At 38.7% G+C, this 22,402-nt stretch overlaps 1 protein-coding gene across 2 annotated transcripts in view; it reads left to right on the top strand.

Moving 5' to 3' along the window:
• MCTP1 (multiple C2 and transmembrane domain containing 1) overlaps positions 1-22,402 on the top strand; it is a 292,133-nt gene that overhangs the window by 261,952 nt on the left and 7,779 nt on the right. For both annotated transcript variants that reach the window (XM_075725893.1, XM_075725894.1), the window contains exon 18: positions 22,063-22,172. In XM_075725893.1, coding sequence (XP_075582008.1) covers positions 22,063-22,172 — 110 coding nt within the window. The remainder of the gene's footprint in view (positions 1-22,062; positions 22,173-22,402) is intronic.

The following is a 22,402-nucleotide window of genomic DNA, read 5'->3' as shown; positions in this document are numbered from 1 at the left end:
CCCAAACACCTCTCTTAGACAGAAGCCTTTTGAACTTGTTCTACAGGAAAGTGTAGAGCCCATAATACAGAACAAGTCATCTAAGTCCCACAGAAAGCAAAGATGGTAATGGGTAAGACACAACTTTGGAAGCCTGGTAGAAGAAGAGTGATGGTTGACATGTGCTAGCTGAGGACAAGCTGCCCTGGTAAACTGCCACACCTTCAGAGCCCTGGAGTATACATGCATTTTGGGGAAGAAACGTGTTAGAGTACTGATAGATGGGATACATCATCTCTGCTGAAAAAAGCTTTGCCCAATCCTCCATCCTGCACTCTCTTCCTGCTTTCTGTTGGAATAGAGGTTAAAGCAGCCCTTTGCTGCTTTGTTTTTCTGGCTTCTTGGTTTTGGTGTCTGTTGGCATCAGGTGTGCCCCACATATGAAATGTGCTTATTTCCCAGTACTCACAATCCAGCCTTAGAGATGATTCTTTAATCACCAGAACTTTCCATTCCAGTTCTGTAGATTTTAAAGTGTAAGTGCAGGAAAGAATGTATTGGTTTTCAGTGTTGAAGAAGTATATATTTTTGTTGATATCTACTCTTCTGCTAGCAGAGACTGGAAAATAACCAGCGAGACAGGTGACTGCTATGTGAAGGATGAGGCTTTCCTAATTCCTGTGAAACTCTATCTCTGTTCAGACAGTTTATGCAGCTTGGTGGGAGGTCTGGATGGGGCGGGGAGGAGGCAGCAGTCTGCCAACCTGCAGCAGAAATTTGCTGAAGCCAAGTAGCTGATCTGTCAATTCCCACCTGTATCCTCGCAGAGCGTCCTTCCAGTGGTGCAAGGACCTGCCACTGCTGCTCCTGCCTGGTGTGGACTCATAAGAGGTCAAGCACTGGAACTGAGTGCTGGAGGGGGGGTAATGGATTTTCTGTGGGTATACTGACTTTTCTGTTGAGTCACACACTAAGGGTACAGATGCCCACCCGTGAGCCTTGTGGGAGCAGCTCTGAATTGAGGAGCCTGTGGGAGCAGGAGCTGGAACAGGCAGATGGAGATGGAGACATAAAGAAAAAAAAACATAGAAACAACTTAGGGAGCAGGGATAGCCGGGTGTTGGGCAGGCAGGGGTGTGGCAAAGGATGCTGAGATCTACAGCAGGAGAAGACAAGGAGGCAAGGAGAAGCCAGGAAGGCCCAGGCAGAGGTGGGCTGTGGAAACAGGCGTGGATTGAGCATCTATGGAGGGAAGTGCAGAGCTTACCTTAAATCTCACATATGTCAATTTCAGAGCAGTTGGCTTCACCACCTGAGTAGTGCTTTGAATTTAGTCTTTGGTGTACAATTTAGATAGACTCAAAAATTAGAATTTATGGCATATGGAAAAGCAATAAATGGTTGTTTTAGCACTCTGGTTTAGCATTAAATGTGACTTAAAGACGGGGGTGGTGTCTGTGTTATCTGCATGATCAGCAAATGCATGTTTGACTGGTTTGGGAGCAGATGAGGTAATACGATAGGTTAACATACAGCTGTAGCCGTCTGATAATGCAGTGTTTTTATTGATTGTCTAACTGAGTAACTACACTGGGTATTAGGTTTGCTTGTCACAGTGCTCAGTGCCTGGGGTAGTTGAGCAAGTTACTTTTCCACGGAGTTGACCCCAAAGTCCCAGAGTCTTTCAATCAAACTCCTCAGATTTCATACACTGGCAATTCTTTTCCTTTTCTAATGGGCTATATTAAAGAAAATGTGTCACCTTTTGCACCATGTAATACTAAATCAGATCAGAATTCATGCACAATTATGTCAGTGGAAATCTAATATTACAGACCTGCTTATCTTGAGATAGCACATGGAAAAATAAATTTGCACAACTGACAGATTTACTTGATTCTACAGATAAGTTATTTGTAAGTAATTGAGCTGAGGAATGTATACGGATTGTTTTCATACGTCTCAAAATACATATAAGAAAAATGGCTAATAAATATTTTAGTATTGTTTATTTCTTCTTTCTCTTTCTTCTATTTCCTTTCCCTTTTTATCTTTTTTTGGCCTGCTCAAGTGCTAAAGCAACAACGTCCAGGATGGGAAAAACAGATTTTATGTTAGCAAACTGGTTTCGTTCTGAAGGCTAACAAGTTTAGAAAAACAAAATGGACACCATTCATTTATGTAATGTCACAGATATCTAGGTAACACAGAGCTCTGAGAAAAAAAGCATTCTATTGAAAAAGTATTGCTTTCTGTTTTTCTTTAACAGTGTGAAAAAGTCAAAACACCGTTGCTAATCTGAAGCTTTCTTGCAATCAGAAATAGTAATTTAAGATCGATTGCTCAGCAGATGTGGTTTTTAGTATTTTACACAAAAGAACGGTGCAATTCCTCCTACCTTCAGCATATACAGCAGTGCATTGTTACCCCTTTCATGTATGGCATTAGCTATAATTTAAGTATGGAAAAGCTGTTTGTTGGCCTTTAATTACTGTTTGATTAAAATTTTAAATACCGGTAGGGAAAAAGTAGATAGAAATCCTGTGGAATACCTTCTCTGCTGCTGAGTAGGAGGCTAATCTGTGGTTAGATTTTTTTTAAAAAATTTGGGGGGAATTTGAAATTTGTGCATATGTTTATGTGCACCAGAGCACTTTCTTGCCTATCTTGTGAAGTCCCAGGGCTGCTTTCCTTCCCACTCTCAATGAACAAATGCTGCCTGAATATTTTAGATCAACACATAGCATATAGTGAAGATCAACAAACAGTTTACTCAGCTATTTTTCTGAAGTATAATACAAACCCATGCATTTTGATAGAGGAATGGTTTGAATAGTAATAGTTGTGGTTTCTGGACAGTCTATTAAAAATTAAGATTGTATAGTCTGTTCAGGGAAAGCTTGAAGCTGCATTATTAGAAATTACATTATATAATGACATAGGCCAAGAGCCAGTTTGTTACTAAACATTTTTTTCAAACAGCTCTTATGTTGTGTAATAGCTTTCACCATCTTCCTCAGGATATATTGATTCAGAAGAAAATGTGTTCTAACATCGTGATTTTTTAAAAAAAAAGTTTTATGGTGAATTTTGAAGTCTTAATGCCTAAATACAGAAATGTCATTTCCTGAAATTGCTGACGATTTTTTTCCCCAGTGAAATATTGTCTGCTTATTTGATAATGGACTAAAAGTGTTCAAATGACAGCTGTATAGTCCTTTTATTGGTTTGCTTTTGTAAATCAATGCCTGCAAACTAAGGAGAGGAACTGCAATGGCTCACTGAAAGTTGTTTTCAAACAAGACTGAAGGTGCCTTTCAAAATAATGTAATCAAGAATGTAATTAACATTGTGCTCAAGCACAATCCACCAAGCAAGCAAAGGCCACCTTATGGTGTGAAACGCTGGACTTCTGGAGACACCCTGTCTCAGGAGACTGGAACTCGCCCCTGTGCACAGAGACCATTGAAGACTCCTTGTTCTTCAGGCTGGCTGCCTTTGGAAGGAAAACACAATTTTTTGGATGAGGACTGTGTTTTCCTCTGACACCAGTCAAGACTTCAGGGGCTGCTCACTCATGGGCCATAGCCTCAAAAAGCCCCAAACAAAAACCAGCGGATTCAAGAGCAACACTATTGAAGCTCCCAAAAAAATTTGTTGAGAAACCCCTTTGCTAGTAATGCAGCTGTTTGATGCTGGGCCTATTGATCTAGTCAAAGACCAGCACAACCCCTTTGTGGGAGCCAGCTGGAAGAGTAATGTAGCGAAAGGTCAACATGTTTTATATCTCCAAATTACTGTTTTGATAAGAAGCTCAGGTGTCACCACAGACAGACAGCATCTATTGAGTTTGAAGAAATACCATTTGCTTTTAAAAGCAGGTCAGCATTAAAATGCAAGGAAAAATAGAACATTGTACAAGATTTGATGAAGTATGTAGAATAGAGCCAGGGTTTTTTTCTAGATGACCAAATCAGAGTAGTTATAAAAGGTAGAAAGTAATTATTGAAACCTAGAGAGTTTTTGGAATCAAATATATTGGGGTTTTAAGTGATTTTTCCTGCCAGTACACTGTTTATTTTTTATTGTCAGAACAGTGGAGGAAACTTCCTTTGCTGGTGCTTTTTTTTTTCTTTTCTGTGGCTTGGGGATCAAATAGTTGATTTCCCACCAATCCCCAAATCCTCAAATTTTTGCTCTGCAATTTGTGTTTTGATGCCAGCTGCTGAGTTCCTTAACTAGGACACTGGAATATCTGTTTTCCTCAAAGTTTGCTGGGGAAAAGAAACAGTTTTAGTATTGTACTTCTGGGTCACTCACAAGTATTACTGGAAGTACTTCAAGCACACAGGAATGTTTCGCAGACTTCTCTTCTTTATTCTCATTTTAATACTGAGACATTTTAATGTGTGATTTCAGATTGTTAAGATTCAGCAGTCTATCCATGTGTCCTGAACTAGAGTGGAGAAAGAAAGGTCTTTTCTCCTTCCATTAAACTTTTCTTCTCCTATTTCCTTTGTGTTGGCTAAGCACAGTGCCAAAGCCCTGGGGAAGTGAGTCTGTGAATGGTGTCATTTGTCACAAGTATTAATAGTTCTAGGAAATTACTCTTTGATAAGGAGCAGCACAGTGGAGTAACTCTTTGAGCAAATATGGGGAGAGTGAGTCAGGGGAAAACGTATGGGGAAGGCAGAGGAGAAAAGAAAGAAAATGGCTGTATGCTTGTGTTTCACTGCGGTAGGTGGGGGCAGTGGATGAGGAATTTGCAAGGACGTTGTCTGCAGAGCTCAGTATTTGTAGAGCATTTCCAATGGATGAATATAATTTGTGTGAATTCTGTCTCTAAGATGATAAGCACACAGCAACTTGGAATTTATGGCCAAGTTAATACAATTCAGTACACAAGGAGCTTTGGTTTTTTGCCCCACAAAATACATTGAAGTTCAGAAAACCTAAGTGATCTGTGTTCACAAATCCTTTGGGTGGAAGGGACAGCCAGAAGCATCCAGTCTCTGTAGTTTCACAACAGAATGCTTGAAGATCCAATGTTAAAACAAAATTGTATTGGAAATAGATAAAAATAATTTGACCAAACTGGACTACAAAGTCAATTAAGACTTTTTGGGGAAAGAGGTAAGGAGGGAACAAATTCATCAGCTGAGAGGCATAAGGGGAATAGGAAGGGATTTCTGCTTTAGCAATGAAAAAGAAAATGCCAAGGAAACAATGTATCTCTGCTGCATGAGGAGGGAAATAAAATTAATTATTTAAAAACTACTTGCTCTTGGACATCCTTTAAAAATGTTTTCAGCAACAGAAAACAGGCAAAAATACCAGTTGAAAAGAAAACATGCTGCATTTCTAAAGACTATTTTGGGGGAATTTTTGGAAGTGATGCTTAGACTGTTAAGGGAATTATGTAAGAATCTTACTGCTCTACTGACATTTATTATCCAAAAGTTATGGCAAAATACAAAAGTGCTGAAAGGCAGAAGAAAAGTGTGTATACTTCCATTTTTAAAACTGAAGAGGGGATCAATCCTGACAATTACTATTATTTTAATCTGTGGTTCTCTGTAAATGATAGAATAGGCTTCAAGACAGAAGCGGCCAAATGTGTGGGCTTATTCGCATATTCAGACAGACAAACTCAGAGAACTTCATGACAAACCCTTGGGACCGCTGATGTCAGTGAGCACCACATATTCTGTGTGTGCTGCCCATCGTAAAAGGCACTTTTGTATTTAAAAGCCTTAAACTATTTGCAGATCATGAGATTTGCCGTACATATTTACAATCCCAGTCACCACTATTAGAATTATGATATAAATCTATGCTTCCATTTCAAAGCCTGTGATGATTATTTTTGATCCAAATGGTCCCCAAAATCAGTATCAGGACTTGGACACCCAAGATGGTTTCTCTACCTCCTATCAGCTTCCCAGGAAGATGAAGAGGGTTGGAGGAATTAGTTTTCAAATCTGAACATGAAAAACATTCAGAAAGTATAACATCACCTTTTAAAAAGACACTAAAAAATAGAATAAAAGAGCCTGCAGTCAGTAGGATCCTACCCCATGTTCTTATTTCAATATTCCTTTTTTTATTATTATTTTCAATAAGGTAATTTACAAGGATGAGGTCTGTAATGGCTTCCAAGGAGTCAAAAAGGATATATTTCCTCAAGGATGAAACTAAACAGCAGAAATATTGTTACAATTATGCTCTAGTAATAAATACCCTGTTTTGCTTTCTCCATCACTTACATAGAGAGAGGTTAGTCAAGGACAGGGAGCACTGCAACACTCCTCCTCTACCTTGACACTCGTAATGTTATTCTTTCCCTTTGGAGACGATGATACTATCCAGACACCACACATTTCTTCTGGACACTACCAGTATCTTTATTCAGAGTTTTACCCTAATAAAGCATGTAAGCACAGAAGGCAGAAGCATAGCCACAGACCACGCACGAGTTTGTAAAGTACGGTATGTGAGACAGGTTACCTGCTATTAGGAGTTTGAGAAGTTTTCGTGCTTAGGAAATCTTTATTTTATTCCTTCTCTCTCCTCTTTTCCATGTATAATTCTTCCTACTCTTATTCTCTAGGAGAAAATTGGAACTGTGATTAGATATGCTAAATTACCTCCACCATACCCTACATATAGTTTGCAGCATTTAGCTATTGCTGTTGTTTTACAGGTTTAGATGTCTATTTAAACCACTTTAATGGTGGCTGAGGTTTTTTTAAATGTTTATTGAAAGTAAAATTTGTAGTAACAGTAAGGAAAATTGAATGTGGTGTGGATGAGATTAAAATATATTGCTTCTTAATAACATTTCAGGTGAATAATTTGGATCTTTCTTTTAATAATATACATACTTTCTAATTAAGATACTTCTGGTTTGCTCCATAATATTAGACAAGATGGGGAAGGGAGAGCTCAGTGCAACTGTCACTGGAATCAGCCAAGAGGATTTATGCCATAGAAATGTAATATAAAAAAGTTGGAAACAAATGACCACATGGAAGGGTGTAATAAATACTAGCCTCTTGCCATTGAGCAGATCGCAACCCTTTTGACGCTGGGACTGCATGTAATGACACTGTGCTCTGCATAATGCTGCCCTTATACTGAAAGGGTCTTTTGTTGCACTCACAAAATACAACTACGGACACAACACAGCAACAGCTGAAGAGGGTAAACAGAGACTGTGCGTGAAATATAAAAAATAATGATGGTTACCAGTTGTGAAGAAGGTGGCTATCTTTATATACTTTTCTGAGAAGTGGTGCCCATTTTACTTTGGTTTAACTGGGCTTGCTTTGTTAGCTTGCATGCTCAGACATAATTGATGATTTAGTGTTTAATGCTCTTTTACTTTCTTCACCCACATTCTCTGGTGCAGCTAATTGTTTTTCTGACCCCTGCTTCGAGGCAGACTCGTGCTCTGGGGATGCTGGGACCCACTGGGATCTGGTCTGTTAGGTCTCCCTTTCCCTTCCTAGGGCAAACAACAAAAAAAGTCTTAATAATGATGGCCATTATTATTAATAATAATTGTTAATTTTGTTAATACTATCACTTATTAATACCGCTACTAATGAAGAGCTTGATCCATCTCACTACGGTGGGGAGCAATCTCAAACACAACCCTGGAAGGGTGCCCAGTCAGGCTGTGCCATCTCCAGTTGCCACGAGATCTTCCTTATATTGCTTTTGCATTAGCATAACACATCAGGGGAATCTCCCAGATGCTTGCATGTACTGAAGAGAAATGCTTTGCATGCTACACACTTCTATGCTCCCCTGTTTTTGAGTAAGTCTTGTTAGTGAATTCCCTCCCTTTCTCTCCCCTGTAGCACTATATTAATGTTTTCCACTGCATACATTAATATTTTCCACTGCACAGGAATGAAAAGCACTAAAGTCAATACAAAGGGAATACAGTAGGGTGCTGCATGGGAGCTGTGCGCTCCTGAGTGCTGGCTTCTCCAAAGCTTAGAGTCTGTGTGAGGGTGGAGCTCAGTACCAAGAAGAAATTCCTACAGAGTTTCCAGGCACTGACTGGTAGGAGATGATTCCTAAGGTCTCTATCATTTAAATAAAAAGTAAGTAAACTCAAAGGAAAACACTGTTGTGTTTTCATATGTAAACCAGAGGTTCTTGGGTGATTTTCAGTTTGAGATAGGGTTGAAGGTATTCAGATTTCCCCTCCTCCCCAAGAATGCTGGAGATCTTCTTACATGTTTGTTTTTGTACATGCTATTGTACAACCATGTAATAAAAATGAATCTATTTCAAAGCATGGATTGGCAGACTTCAAGAGAAGGAAACATAAAACAGCTGTTAGGACGTTAAGTATTGGTGTAAGTGACTAATGTTACAGCCATGGGTATGTCATGCATTCTCTTAACCCCAATCTCCATAACCAGAAAAAACACAGTAAAATTAACCATTAATTCATCTGGGATGGGAATGGTTAGCCAAAAGTAGAATTCAGAAGTTTTTTTCATTCTAGAAGAAATCAGTGCTGTAGCTGGAAAACACTTATGTGACCCTGTTTATTCAGAAAGTTTATTGGAAGTTTATTTTCACTATATGGATGAGGTGAAAAAAACAGGTGACGTTTTTTCTGTGCATATCTGTGCAATCCTTTCTAGTAAGCAGTGGACTGTACTTCTCAGTATTTTTTTTCTAGGCTACAATATCAGCAGTTCCATGATTCTGTCGATTGATTTCTTGTTCTCCTACTACTGCTCTGACAAGTTGTAACAAAGATGCAAGTGTCTCAAATAATAAACAGGAAAGGTTTCAGCTCACGTCTGTGTTGTATATGCTAAATTTTCATACTAACGTCTGCTCTCTATTCTGACTCAAACTCCTGTATGAATTTCACAAGAGATTTTTAACTGTGTCATATTTTTGTCTGAAATGATGGATAGTTGTTCTACGCACTATTTTGATAATTTCACAGGAAAATGATGGTGTATGTGCTTAATTCTGCTATTAGTTTTATTAGGCTTTTCATATTAATGCTCTTTTGGCAGTGAGCTCCACCAGTGAGCTTTGCAATGTGTGGAATAAAGAATTTACTTTTACCTCTGCTGCCTTTCAAAATCATGGAACATTTCTCTCTACCACCTTATGAGAGTAATTAAGACTCCCAATTTACTTTCTCTAAACCTTTCATTATTTTGAATATCTTGATTATGTTCATTCATCTTCTTTGTAAATTAAAATGTCCTAGTACTTTCTGTTGCTCATTGTCTTATTTTTTCTCACAGTTTTCATTATTTCAATAGCTCGTGTTGGTATTTTTTCTGGATCTGCTTTTTTGTTTTTATTTTTTAACTTTAATTAGGTACTTCAGATGAAATTATCTCATCAGGTTATATAATGGCGCTAGGTTAGTCATTCATGTAACCTTGTTATATTCCTCAGAAATTTGACATCACCTCCTCAAGTACTTCTGTCACCTATGAACTTGGGATTTCAAACTTCCTTCTTTTTGATCTAGGTTAATAAATATATTAAACATCAGCTCTAGTAACAAATTTTATGATAGTTTACTATTAATCTTTTGAAATATATCTGCTCTTTTACCTCTTTCTCCTCATTTAGTTGTTTTAATATCCTTTTAGGAATAGTCTAAAAAGATTTCTTTTAAGCACAACGTAGATTATCATTTGCTTTCCCAGTATTGATTTGGCTGGTTTTAAATTCTAAACAGTTTCAAGAAATTTGTCATAAATAATTTTAAAAGTTCTGTGTATGGTACTAGGAACTTCTAAAAACAAGCTACCTCGGGGCTTTGAATTTAAGCCCTACTCCTAATTTCTTGCATGTGTATTCATTGTGGAACAGCTTGGGGAGGTTTCCGCAGGGTTTGTGACAGAGGATCCACTTCAAATCAAGAATCAACAAAATGAACAATAACAAATTATGAGGACTGGCTGGTGTTTGCCCAGAACCTCTGAAGGAACCTAAGGACAAATAGTTGAACCACTAGCAGTGGCGTGGGTGCTTGAAGCTTATATAGGTCCAACATGAGAGTGGACGAACTCATGGAAGGAAAATGCAGAGAGTTATTAGGAATAAAAAGCTGTCCTTTTGCACTGGAAACTTCTGAACCACAGTTTTCTGAAAGCTTGAGAAATATTCTAGGAAGTCATAGTATCTGTTTGACCTCTGCTTGTTCATTTCTGCGGGTATCTCCTCTTGACCACTCTGTTACTGTAGAGGCATATGTCCATCCAGTGCTTCCATGTGTTTAATAGCAAACAACTGTAGTACAGTCTGGGTATTCCTAAATATCACACAAAGCTGTCCCTTTACAAAAAGCTTTTTTAATCCAGTACAGTTGCTTATTGCAGTCTTTTTGCTAACTGTTGAGCCACAAAGTCTACATACCTCAAGTGTCTGTGTGCTTAGTCTAAACTGTCAGGCTAGAATAGCGCAGCTCTTCTAGAGGAATGGCACCTGCTCTCTTCCCTGTTTTCTTTGGAAAAAGGTTGAATACGGTATAACCTCCCAGCCAGTTGTTTCAATGATGATAAAAATTTCACAACCCTTCTCCCTGTTTACTTAACATCGTTGTGCCCTAGATATGACAATGTGTGCAGATCCAGGAGAAATAATGAAATCTATGGAAAGCAGGCACACAGGAGAAAAAAGACATTTTACGATGGCAGCTTTGTTTCCTGCTGTTGTTGGACTGCAAATGGGTACCGAGTTTGCAACCAAGGCTGAGAAGCATTTAAACTTTATTTACTAGACAATAAATAATACAAAGACTGTTTGCTGAAAGTTGATGAAGAGAGCTGTCATCGAATTCTTGCACTGTGGCTGGTGGTTGTTGCTTTTCTGAGTGTCACTGAAATAAGCAATGAGTGTAAAGTTTTGGAAGAAACAATTTTTTTTTTTTTTTTTTTTTAATATGGAGGCCTAATTTGTCTTCTGTGCTGAAAAGCCTATGGAAGTAAAATAGGTTATTCTAAACAGACTGCACCTTTTTGGAGCTCATGCACTGTACAACACCCTCAGTTAGACAGCAATGGTGGAGTTGGAGAAACAGGAGGTGGCACGGCACTCACGCATCTGTGGACAGCTGGTGCTGGCAAACCTTTGAAGCTGATGTCATCCTACATGGATCTGTGGCATTTGTGAAAATGTCAGGAAAGGATCGGGGATTTAGGAAGGGAGAGATGCTCTCCAATTCTCTTTACAATTCCCTGTGTTCTCTCCTGAAAAATAACTCCTGTGTTCAAAAGGGTCCACTTCCAACAGGGATGCGTCATGTGTTGAATGCCAACTCTTTCTGCAGCTTTTCAAGCTAGGTTCTGTTGGGTGCCCCTTTTGCTCATTCCAGAGTCAGTCTCATTCATTCATTTGCTTCATGCCCAATATCCACTCTGAATTGTTAAACAGCAACAATTTCTTAGTTGGCTGTCAAGCTCATTGTTCCCTGCAGGTTTCCCAGCCCTCTTCCTCCAGCATTTGTATATCTGTGGATCTTGGTACTTTAAAGTTTTTAAACAGGCAGTGTGCAAGTTAGGAGATGACGAGAAAAAAAGTGAAGTGAGGAAATGCGTGTCACGTGACTGGTTAAAGTAGTTTTTTGTTTCTTTAGGAAAGCAGATAAATTCCATTGAAAGCCTATTTTTCATCTTCTGTAAATTAGGTTTCTCAGCTGTTTTTTTTCTTCTTTGGTTGCAGGATTTAGTATAAATAATATCATCTGTGATCCAGTATACTTCCAATGTCATGAGTGCTTAGTGGTCAAGTTAATGTTGCCTGAAGAGTGACAACATTTTTGTGTTTCCTGCCATTTATTTTTTCAGCTGTCACTCCAACATTACAGTAATCATCTGGACTTTGTGTTTAATTTTAACAACACTTCGCTTTCCTTTTCCATTTTAAGACATCTCCATTCATTATCATTTCAACTAAGCAAGTTTCATTACTCATTTCTCAAAAGTAAATTCACCTAAAGTGACTGAAGACGAGCTGGTAGCTTTTTCTACAAGGTCTTTTATTGCAAAGTAACAGATATATACATACAGTACACAGTCAAAATTCTTGCTTTAGCTACAAATGTTTTTCTGAAAAAACAAATAGGCGTTTGTGTAAATATTTGCCTTTGAGCTACTCCTTTTCTTTCTGGTATTTTAGACTGCAGTACAATACCAGAATGTGAGCACCTCTCACAAAGTTTTGAGTCAGAGTATAATTTACTGTGGTCCAGCATAAAAATGTGCTCTTTTTCTTCTGAGACATTAGCATGCTGGAGCATATTTTAAAAGAATGTAGAACAGACTATTGTAGCGGTTAGACATTAAAATAACATTGTTACAAATTACTCTTGGTTTTGATTTTGCATATTCATGGACCCACCCCATCTTCACTAGATAGCTCAGCTTTAGGTCTTTTCCAAAATTTCAGTACTTCCTAATAAAGAAAGCGGGGAGGGGTGTCCCCATTTCAGTGAAATAAGAATACAGAGAAAATCTGCAGTGGAGACTTTTCAGGCTTTTCTCTGGATTTTCTCCGAAGGACCCTAGAATTATTGGTTCACTCATCACTCTTAACCCACTGTACCCCCCAGAATATTTGCAGGGGTATTTTCTAGGTGCTTCTCTTTTCCTTCTTTTTATATTGTTTTGCCTGAAATGCCAAACTATTTTTCTACACTAAGTAATTTTCCAGAAGCACAGCTTGAAAATTTATCCAGGGGAATTATGTAAAAAAGGAGTGTTTTGGAAAGGCTCTCTTTCCTTCTTCAATTTATTAATACTTGATAGATTCCTTGAATAATTGTAGCTACATTTATATATGCATTGTCTTTGCAACATTACTTAGACATGGTAGGATTTCTTCTGAGCTGAAGTAGTAGAGCTAGTGATATGATTACGGTGTTGTGCTTTTTGGTTTTGAATGTTCATGGTTCTTCTGACCATTATATTGTTCACCACCAAGGAATTCAATCCCAAACTGCTTCTTTAAACATGCAACTCATACAAAGAATGTCTCCCAGATCTCACATGTTACTATTTTCATCTTCATTGCTGTAGGTTCATGTTTGCAATGAAATATTTCAGATAACCTACCCTTGCTGGCTTAGCTGAGCATGAGGCCTAATGTTTTTCTTTTCCAGATCAGGTTCCTTAAGAGACGAGTTTTGTCTAATCCTTGAGAACTTGACAGCAATCAAGTGTTTCAGATTTTAGGGCTTGGTCTTCGGCTGGTGTAAACCATCTAGGCTCTGTTGACCTCAGGATATGGTAGCAACATGCAGGCGCTGAGAATCTCACCTGTTGTTATCAAGTCTCTCTGAGAAAATTGTTTCATTTGCCTTTCTTCGTAGCAACTTGCCATTGAGTTAAATCACTGGAATCCAAAGCAGCCAAAAAGTTTGGATTGATTGTCCCAAAAGAGCACAGTTTGGGCAGCAAATACCAATGGTAGAGGCATTCCTATAGTCCTCAGCTCAGTGGTCTGCTTGACCAGGCGCAGGTAATTTAGTACTAAAACTGTGTGTGCCAGTTTGGGTAAGGAAATTCCAGAGGAAGACATCCCTCTTGATTTCTGTGAACCAAAAACATCAGCAGTCCAAGGCATGATCACACGAATTTTGAAATACAAAATTGGTTTTATATGTGTTTGATCTAAACATATTGTTAATAACTGTAAGCATAAGAGAGAAATGTCAGAGCAATAGCCCTGCTTAAAAGGGAGTTGGGTATTTTAGCCTGGTAACCAAAGGCAGGAGAGAGGAGGGAAGACTCCTCTGCCAGTCTTTAGTGATATGCAGTTTAGTTATCTAATCAATGGTAGTGATATGGGAGGAGGATAGAGGAAGATCACATTCCTCCTCTTGAGGAGAACACCACCAGAGAACAGTTCATATTAGCTTTAAAATAGAAATCTAAGGCTGGAGAGCTGAATTGTCCTTTAGATCAGTATTTGACTCCTTTTGCTGGCTCTTGTGGTGGCAGTTCATATAGCGGTGGTGGCAACCTTGAGGTTACCCTCTGCAGTCCTGCATTGGAGGTGCAGGTCTTTTGGCAGCAGAAGCAATTGCAGCTGCTATCTGTTAGGCTTGCCAGGTCCGGCCGATAAAATAGTGTAAAATCATTATCTCTGTTTGTTTAGGTGAACGACTTACATAAGAATTATAAGATCATAATATCCTGTCAACACAGGACTGGGAAACTTCCAGAGACAGTAAAGTAAATCTAAATGCAGACTTTGGTGCAGAGACAGTGTCCTAACCCAGTATGGAGGTGATCTTGAATAGTTAGTCTTTATCCTCTGCCCAAGAGCATGTTTATCATTATCATAATATTTTCAAGGAGAAAATGAAAATTATGTTCTACGTACATACACTAAAACATCAAATTAACTTCTATATCTGCTACATTCAAGCCAATGTATTTCAGAACTGCAACTGAAATTTTAAACAACTGTAATTTCTGCGGAACTCCATAATCTTCTTTTCGTATCCATCAGTGACAGCTGTATAGACATTTATTGAAAGATAAATTTTGAGGCTAGTATAAACTTTCAAAACAGGGCACTATATTATTTTGATGAGGCTCTTGTTGGTAACAAGTGGACAACAAAAATGTGTGGGTGTGATTTAGATAAGCATCTCAAAAATTCAGGTGTTTCACTAACCACAATCCTTCAGCATTCCCTTTCTGGTTTCTCTGTGTGTTTCTCTCACCCCCACCTGAATGCAGAATTTTTATACTAGCTAATATGACTTGTTTTCACCCTACCATCCTTTCAGGCTCTTGCATAGCACGGCCATTCTTTTCAATAGAACTAGCAGGCTCTTACCTTACCTTTTTAAGATTATTAGAGCTTTGAGATTTAACTTTTAAATTTGTCATCCCTCGTATTTTTATCACAGAACTTGAAGAGTTGCATTAATGAACATATTGTTAATTGCAGTTCTGCATTCCGCGTAGATAGAGGGTAAACGCTGTTAGAACTGCTGGAATTTACAAATCCAGCTATAAAATCATAGTCAAAGTTTGTTTGTTAGTAGAACCTCAGGACTGTATTCTAGCAAAATTAGGTGTCGAAACAACTGCTGGACAATACACCAAGATTTCTGTGTTAGCTTCTGTCGGATGGCATTGATGTGACAGGATACAAGAGGAATAATAATGAGATCACTGTCAAGTCCAGTATAATTCTGTCTTGCATAAAGTAAGAAAGTCTCTCTTCCCGTGTTTAAATATACTAGAACAGGGTGAAGAGGAGAAAAAGAAGCAGCCGAGAGAAACATTTCAGGTTTTTCAAATTTGAACATAAAGCAGATACACCTGGTAGATTCTCATCACCCCAATGCTTAAGCCCACAATGTGTTAATTCTTTGTGTTTCCTTCTAAAATAATGTCAAGAAAGGTAGAGCATTATTTGGCATTGTTGACTTTTTGCCCCTGAATGTATCACCATGAACAAACAAGCTTCCACCCTTTTCAAGTAATGTATTTGCTTAGAGTATTTATGAAATGAACACTTCTTAAAGGTTGAGCGTTAGCCAAAAAAGTGTCATGCAAGGAACGGTTAAGTTTTTGTTCCCCCCCACTAGATGGCCCTTCAGTGAAATGGCATCTCACTCCATTAACTGGCTCTATTACGTTCATGTTTCTGTGTTTTATCTGGAGTGTTATCTTTACAGTTTTAAAATGTGCAGTGAAGTCGAGAGATCAGGAAGGAACAGATTTAAACAGCATTAGGCAATACTGTGGAATGTAGTAGGGAGAAAGAGAAAATAAAAAGCAGTGACAAAAAATTCTCCATTTAATAAGAATTTACATAAGAATTGCCATTAAAGTGTGATTTCTCTACTTTGTAGAAAGCTTGCGATATCATCTTTTTCCCTAGAATTATTACTGTAGCTCTTGAGGGGGTTTTTTCTGCTGATTTTATATTTATGTCTAGCCTTGCAGCAGTTCATTACACATGAAAAAGTCTAATTCGTTATATAGGTGGTAGTGCCAAAAAGTCACAGAAGGTTCAAAATGATTTTTATCAACTCTCAGTGTATGTTTGAGGAAGAACAGATTGTTGTAATATTCATGCTCACAGGCATGGTGTCTTCATAAACAGTGAATCTTCAGTGGTTTTGTCCGCATGTTTATATGGTTTCTATTGTGCCTACTTTCTGCTGTTTTAAATATGGAATGCTTACTAGGCAATAACATTTTATTGCTTCTTTCTTTAATAATCATGACTACAAATGCCATTTCTCTCTGTAAAACCCTGCTTTTTTAATAATTATGTGGTTTTCTCCATATTTTAAAATCCTCAGCCTCCATTTGGGCATAAGCAATTATTTTCAGACCTATTTTCCATGCAGATGTAAAGACCCATGTTAGCAGGTAGATTTTAGAGATGACGTATTAAGCATTTGTAAACAAGTGGTAGCGTCTTAAAAATGTGGTCACTGAAGGTATAGTGCCAGGTAATATGGGCAAAAGTGAAGCCCACAGTTTAAAAGCTTAGTTCTGGTTATCTACATAACCCTGGGATTCGATGTCCAATGTGAAATTGAGCCAGTGTTGTAAGGAAGCCTGCTCCCACTGTTCCTTTTCAGGATGGTGTAAGTACCAGCCAGGCTTTTTCTTTTATTGATGCTAAGGGCAGAACATATGCTGGTACCTGTCTGCCTGGCATGCCGTCAGTCACTATTTAATATAACTTAAAGTCTGAAGAGTTATATTCTGGCTTACTGGCGGTGTGGAAACTTCTAAATCATTAAGGTCCCACTGAAAGGTTTTAATGCCTCCAAGAATCTTCCTGTACTTGTTCAATTTAAGAAGTGGCAAGACCAGATGGTTATGGTACTCCACAAGTGGCAGCCTTCAAGAGGGAAGAGTGGTTAAGGCAACCTGACCCTCTCAGTTCATTATAGACTTAATGGAGGAGGCCAGTTTCAGGTCACCCCATGGACCTTTCCAGGTCCTGTAGAGTATTCAGCTTTACCTCAGGATTGCACTTTCACAGTCAGCTTTAAGATAATAATATCATCATAGTTGTCTGACCTCTTCCATTTCCCTGAGCAAATGATAAAATAATTACTTACCCGTGTATCCATCACCAGATCTGAAGCCTTTTGATAGGGGTACAGAAGACCTGGAGGAGATCAAATGCCTCCAGAGCTGGAATAGCGTTGGCTTACTATCTTCTTCTTAGTGACCTTCCCAGAAAGCAGAGGTTAGAGTCTGGGAGGTAATTGCTGAGGCCATTAATCCCCAGTGTCAGGTTTTTGAGCAGTGGCCAGACCATAGGACAGTATTCAACAATCGATGTCTGCATGCACTCCCTGGGAGGTACTGATGAATCCTGCCAGTAAAGCGCTAATGCATTTCCTACCGACGCTTCTGGGTCTACTTCGTTAGTCTCCAAAGGGAGGTCTACCAGGGCGTTGTAGCCCTGCGCATGGCTGAGACTCATGCCGGGGGACAACATGGGGCCTATGGATGGGCTCTGCTTGGGACACCAATTATTAGTTGAAATAATCTGCAGTGTTTCCTCATGGAAGTAGTATTCTATTCAAGTAGTAGAGATTTACGGGTTTGTTACTAAAGGTGAAGGGGTGATTAGAGGGGTTCCTCACCAATAGCTGTGGGCCTATGCTTTTGTGGCCACAGGTAGTCCGGCATGACACAAGCAGAGTGTCTTCTGGTGGCAAGTGACAGGACCCTGGCACTCACAGCATACCGGGTGCACACTGTTGTTCTCAGTGGCTTCATATCCTCTCTCTGTACCTATCACAAGTTAGTCTGGCTTTGTCTCGCTTGCTTTGGTTTATACAGAGGTGCTCCATCACACCAGCTTGGGCAACAAGGGGTGTTTTTGGAAGATCCATCTGGAGCCTCTGTCTTTCCCAGACAGCATCTCCTAAAAATTCCAAAATTTACTTCTATTCTTGAAACTCTCCTATGATTTTCATTTTTATGATCTGTGCCTTTCTCTCCGACTTTGCAGTTATTAATATGACAGTTATCCACCATAAAATATTCAGAGTTTTATTCTGTGTACTAAAAATGTCTCCTCTCACTTAAAGCTCTTCTTTTTGCTGCCTTGATTCCATTAACTTTATCAAAGTTTACTTTTGAGTCTGGTGTATTTATTTATCCCACTTTCCCTGTCTTTTGAAATGTTTGTTTTATAAATGCACTTTAACCTAGAGAAGAGAGAGGTTTGGGGTTAGACATATAATCCTTTCCTTAATGACCCTATTTTGTCATGGGATTGGAAGCATAGTGCACTGAATAGACTCAGACAACATGGGTTGTATTCAAGGTTTCATGTGGATTAGCTCCACACAGTCTAGAGCCAGTCATTTACTTTGTTTTGCTTTGGTTTCACGAAATGTAAAATATATTTATGGCTGAAAATCAGTATACAAGAGTTAAGTATTACTATTGGCCAAGCAGTGTATCAATCTGTAATCTACAATTTCCTATGAAGGAGGAGGAGGACGTGGTCTTAGTCTTTACTTTGGGTTCATTCCCTTTTGTAAATTCAAGTCAGACTATCAACATCAATTTGACTTCGCTTTCACAGTTTATGCTTAAAGCAATCCCCTAGCAAACATCTTGCTTTTCAGATACCTTAAGCCTACTGCAAACAAACAAATAATGGAAATTAAACAGTAATAAAGCTGTTGTTAGCTTTGTATAATAAATTTTATCTACTATTTAAATGGCAATTATTTCCAGAAACTTGGCAATTGTAGCCATACAAATGATGAAATTGATTCCAGTCACAGCCCATCTTTCTTTGGAAAGGAAATACCAGTAGTGTTTGAAAAATGGATTATTAAAAACCTTGGTTCACTCAAGGTGGCTCATATGTTGTATTTGCTAACACAGCATCTTGCTGGAAGAAAATAAGTGCAGCTTTTCCCTAACCCAGATTATTTTCTCCACAAATCTTTAGAGCAGGAAATAAAAAATAGCTAACAGTTGTGGGGCATGTGGAATTAGTTTAAGCAAAGCTGAACTGACCGCCTCCTCTTTCCTGTGCTGTTTTGTCTATTCCTGCCTCGGAGTATGTCAACAAATTTTCTTTAAGCTCAGAAGGTGCCGGGGGGAGGTTGGGGCGGCGGGGGGGTGGAAATAGTGATTCTTTGTCTGTTTCTGTCTTTTGGGGTTTTTGGGTGGGGGCTAGGGGGATGATTTAAAATGGGTGTGTTGTCAAGAAAAGGTACAAGTTTGTCTTGTAAAATATTTGTAAAGAAAAACAGCCTCAGGATCTCTGAACGTAATCGCAGTTGAGTTCTAGAGATAGCACAAAGGGTACTGGTTTTGTTAGAGTGACAATTCTTTTCTCACACAACTTAAATCAAGGTAACTTTACAGAGAGGGCAGAATCTGTTAAACAAATCTGAAGAGGCAAAGTGTATACATATTTGAAGAGCAGAAAAATACCTGTGATTTCTGTATGGCTTATTGTTCACTTCTGCTGTATGAGAAAACAGATTATTTTCATGTTTCTGCAGTACTGGAAGTATGTGTTTTACATGAAGGAATAGAGCAGGCATCTCTTTCCTGATGACAAATGGAACACACTGGATATATGCTGCACCTCCTCTGAGGCTGTATACCTGGGGACAATAATGCTGTCATTGCCAAGGCTTCAAGAATGTAATAAATATTAAGGAAATAACTTCACAAATGACTTGGTGTTGCTGTGCAGCACTGGATGTTGTTCATATCAGTGGTTGTGGTTATGGTCATCCTCAAAACCCAAAGATATCTCTTCATGATATAAATAATTATTAATCTTGACTGAGTACATAAGCTCTTTCACATTGCCTGAGAAACTGGTGGTTTTTCTGTCTCTGAAGTGTTTGGTTTTTTTAAATTACACTCAATCACTGGAAGTAGTTTTGCCATCTCTGTCTGTCTGTCTCTCTGTCTCTCTCATGATTGTTTATTTTTAGACAATCTGTGTTCTGTAGCTAAATACTTCCAAAGTCTTCACAAGAAATCTTGACAACATAGTTGCAGAACCAGTGTTGCTGAAGTAACTTCAGATGATTAAATGCTAAATGATGTTTTCCTCATCCAGTCTGGTTTATTAAGACAGCAAAAATGACAACAAAATAAGTGAACCAATATACTGTCTGCTAATTAAGCATCAGGAGAAGAAAACAAAAATGAAATACAACATATACTAATTTCTTAGGTGCAGGACTTTGGAGTCAATTACAGAGACGTATTGTGTGGTTTGTGATGGCAAAATCTTCGAACAACTGTTCTTATCAAATATTTTGCTAATCTTGAAATATTTTTCTCTCCATTTCTTATTTTGAGACAACACTAATCAAATTCAAACTAGATAGGGTAATATGGCATCAATCCATTGGAAATGTTGAACATCAACTTTTGACTTATGTGTGGTCTAGGAAAAAAATAAGCTAAATTGTCATTTTTTTCCATGGTAATGCTTCATTTTAATCCTGTCTAACACAGCATTTTTTTGAGAGTGCTGTTAGCTCTGCATGGATTTGATGCTGCAGGCTGTCTGGGTTTAGAGATAGAAAGCTTTGGGGGAAAAAAGACTAGGGTCGTCAGAGCAGGAGGAGGCCCAGTTGAGGAATGGTCTGTGGAGTGCATTGATGTACCTGCGCATCACCATGTTGGGTTCTTCTAGGATGCAAAGTCTGTTCATGGTGGCAGAAAGGAGGACAACAGTCGCTGATGGCAAATCTATCAAAGACCCCAGAAAACGTCTTAATGAGGGTGGTTTCTGCTTTTGAGGGACAAATGGTCACTCTGGTTTTGGAAAAAAAGCCCACATTTTTAGGGGCACAAAGACACTCGATAAATTTAACAAAAAGGAAATTATGGTTAAACTTTTACATTACCATAAGTTGATGGCTTTGTGAATAAAAGTCCAATAGTGTATAGAAACCTGAGTAAGTAAGGAAGTAATGAAATTACTTCCTATAATGGCACCTCCCCTGCATCTTTCATTTGGTCCATGGCTGGCATTTTATATGCTTTTGGAGCCATAGGCTGCACTAATCATATTGTAAAGGCAGTCGGAGTTACATCTCCCATATATTTAATGAGTAGTGGCACTTGAATATTAGTAAGGAAAAATGAGAGAGAGAGAACACGTGCTCACTGGCAGAGCAGAGGGGTTGATGATGGGGGGCACAGGTACATCTGACAAACACATATTTAGTGGCTTGCCTGCCACTGAATGATGTACACAGGTTTGCTGGGGGCAGATGCCACTGGCTGTGCTGTGGGTGTATGGGGTGTCCTAACGCTGGAGTGCTAATGGATGGTGGAGTACAAGAAGCACGGAGGATGTGTTAAAGGACTGGCAGGGTTGCCGTGTGTGCAGTAGATACATAAAACCATGTATAAAATAGTGGCCTGTGGTACAAAATGCTAAATATGAGTGTATCTTTCCCAAGTTAAATGCCTGTGATGTCCCAGTTAAGCAGGAGAACAGCACATCTTCATATCATGTCCAGATGACTTTGGCATTTTCTGTTTCATCCTTGTGGTCTGGCCCAACGTGGTCTGAAGGAGCAGGAAAGGCGAAATCCCATGTGGAGCCTTGCAAGCTGGAGGAGAGCATGTCTGTAGGAGCTGAAGTGTTTCTGGTTTCTCACTCAGTGCCTCCCACAAGGAATGTTTATCTTCCTAGTGCCTACATCCATGCAAGAGCCAGCATATTGACAAAATGCCCTTATTCCACCTTTTGACTCTTAGCACTTGAGGGAGCACACAACATATGAGGTTGGCACCTTCAACATGTTTATAAACCAGAGACCTGGCTTATTGAAATATATATTTAGAAACTAATGCAATGACAAACAAAATTGTGTGGTGCTCAGCATATATACTAAAACATACTTATGGTCAATATGCACTGCTTAAAGCAGAAGAAAACAATTTCTGATAGCCAGGTTTTACCAATTACTTTTAGATAAATCTGTAACACGTGCACTTTTGAAACTTAACTGATCAACACATGGTCCTATTCCTACAGTCAGAAATTCTTTTGTTCAACTACTCCTATTCTTTTCTGTAGGAGAGTGAAAAAAAAGGATTTATGAATAGACTTTATGCCATCCAGGAGGTGTGTGTCAGTGTCCAGAATATCCTTGATGAAGTGGCTTCCTTCGGAGAAAGGATCAAGAAGTAAGTGCTGACACATGCTGGATTGCTCTCCAATACTGTTCATATTTTTTTCCAAGCTGAGGTACAAAGTGTTAGACCTTTTTTCTTTTTCTTTTTTTTTTTTTTTCGGGGGACTCCAGTCTGGGATGATCCATTGTTAAAACTCATCTATATTTGCTTTGTGGAGGCCCTCAGTTAATGAAAATCCTGTCATATTAATTTTGGAATTTAGAAATATATTAATTGGGGAA

Source organism: Pelecanus crispus, chromosome Z (genome assembly GCF_030463565.1).
Source record: "Pelecanus crispus isolate bPelCri1 chromosome Z, bPelCri1.pri, whole genome shotgun sequence".
Lineage (NCBI taxonomy): Eukaryota > Metazoa > Chordata > Aves > Pelecaniformes > Pelecanidae > Pelecanus > Pelecanus crispus.
The sequence above is the reverse complement of the archived record's forward strand: the minus strand, read 5'-3'. Positions and strand labels throughout refer to the sequence as shown.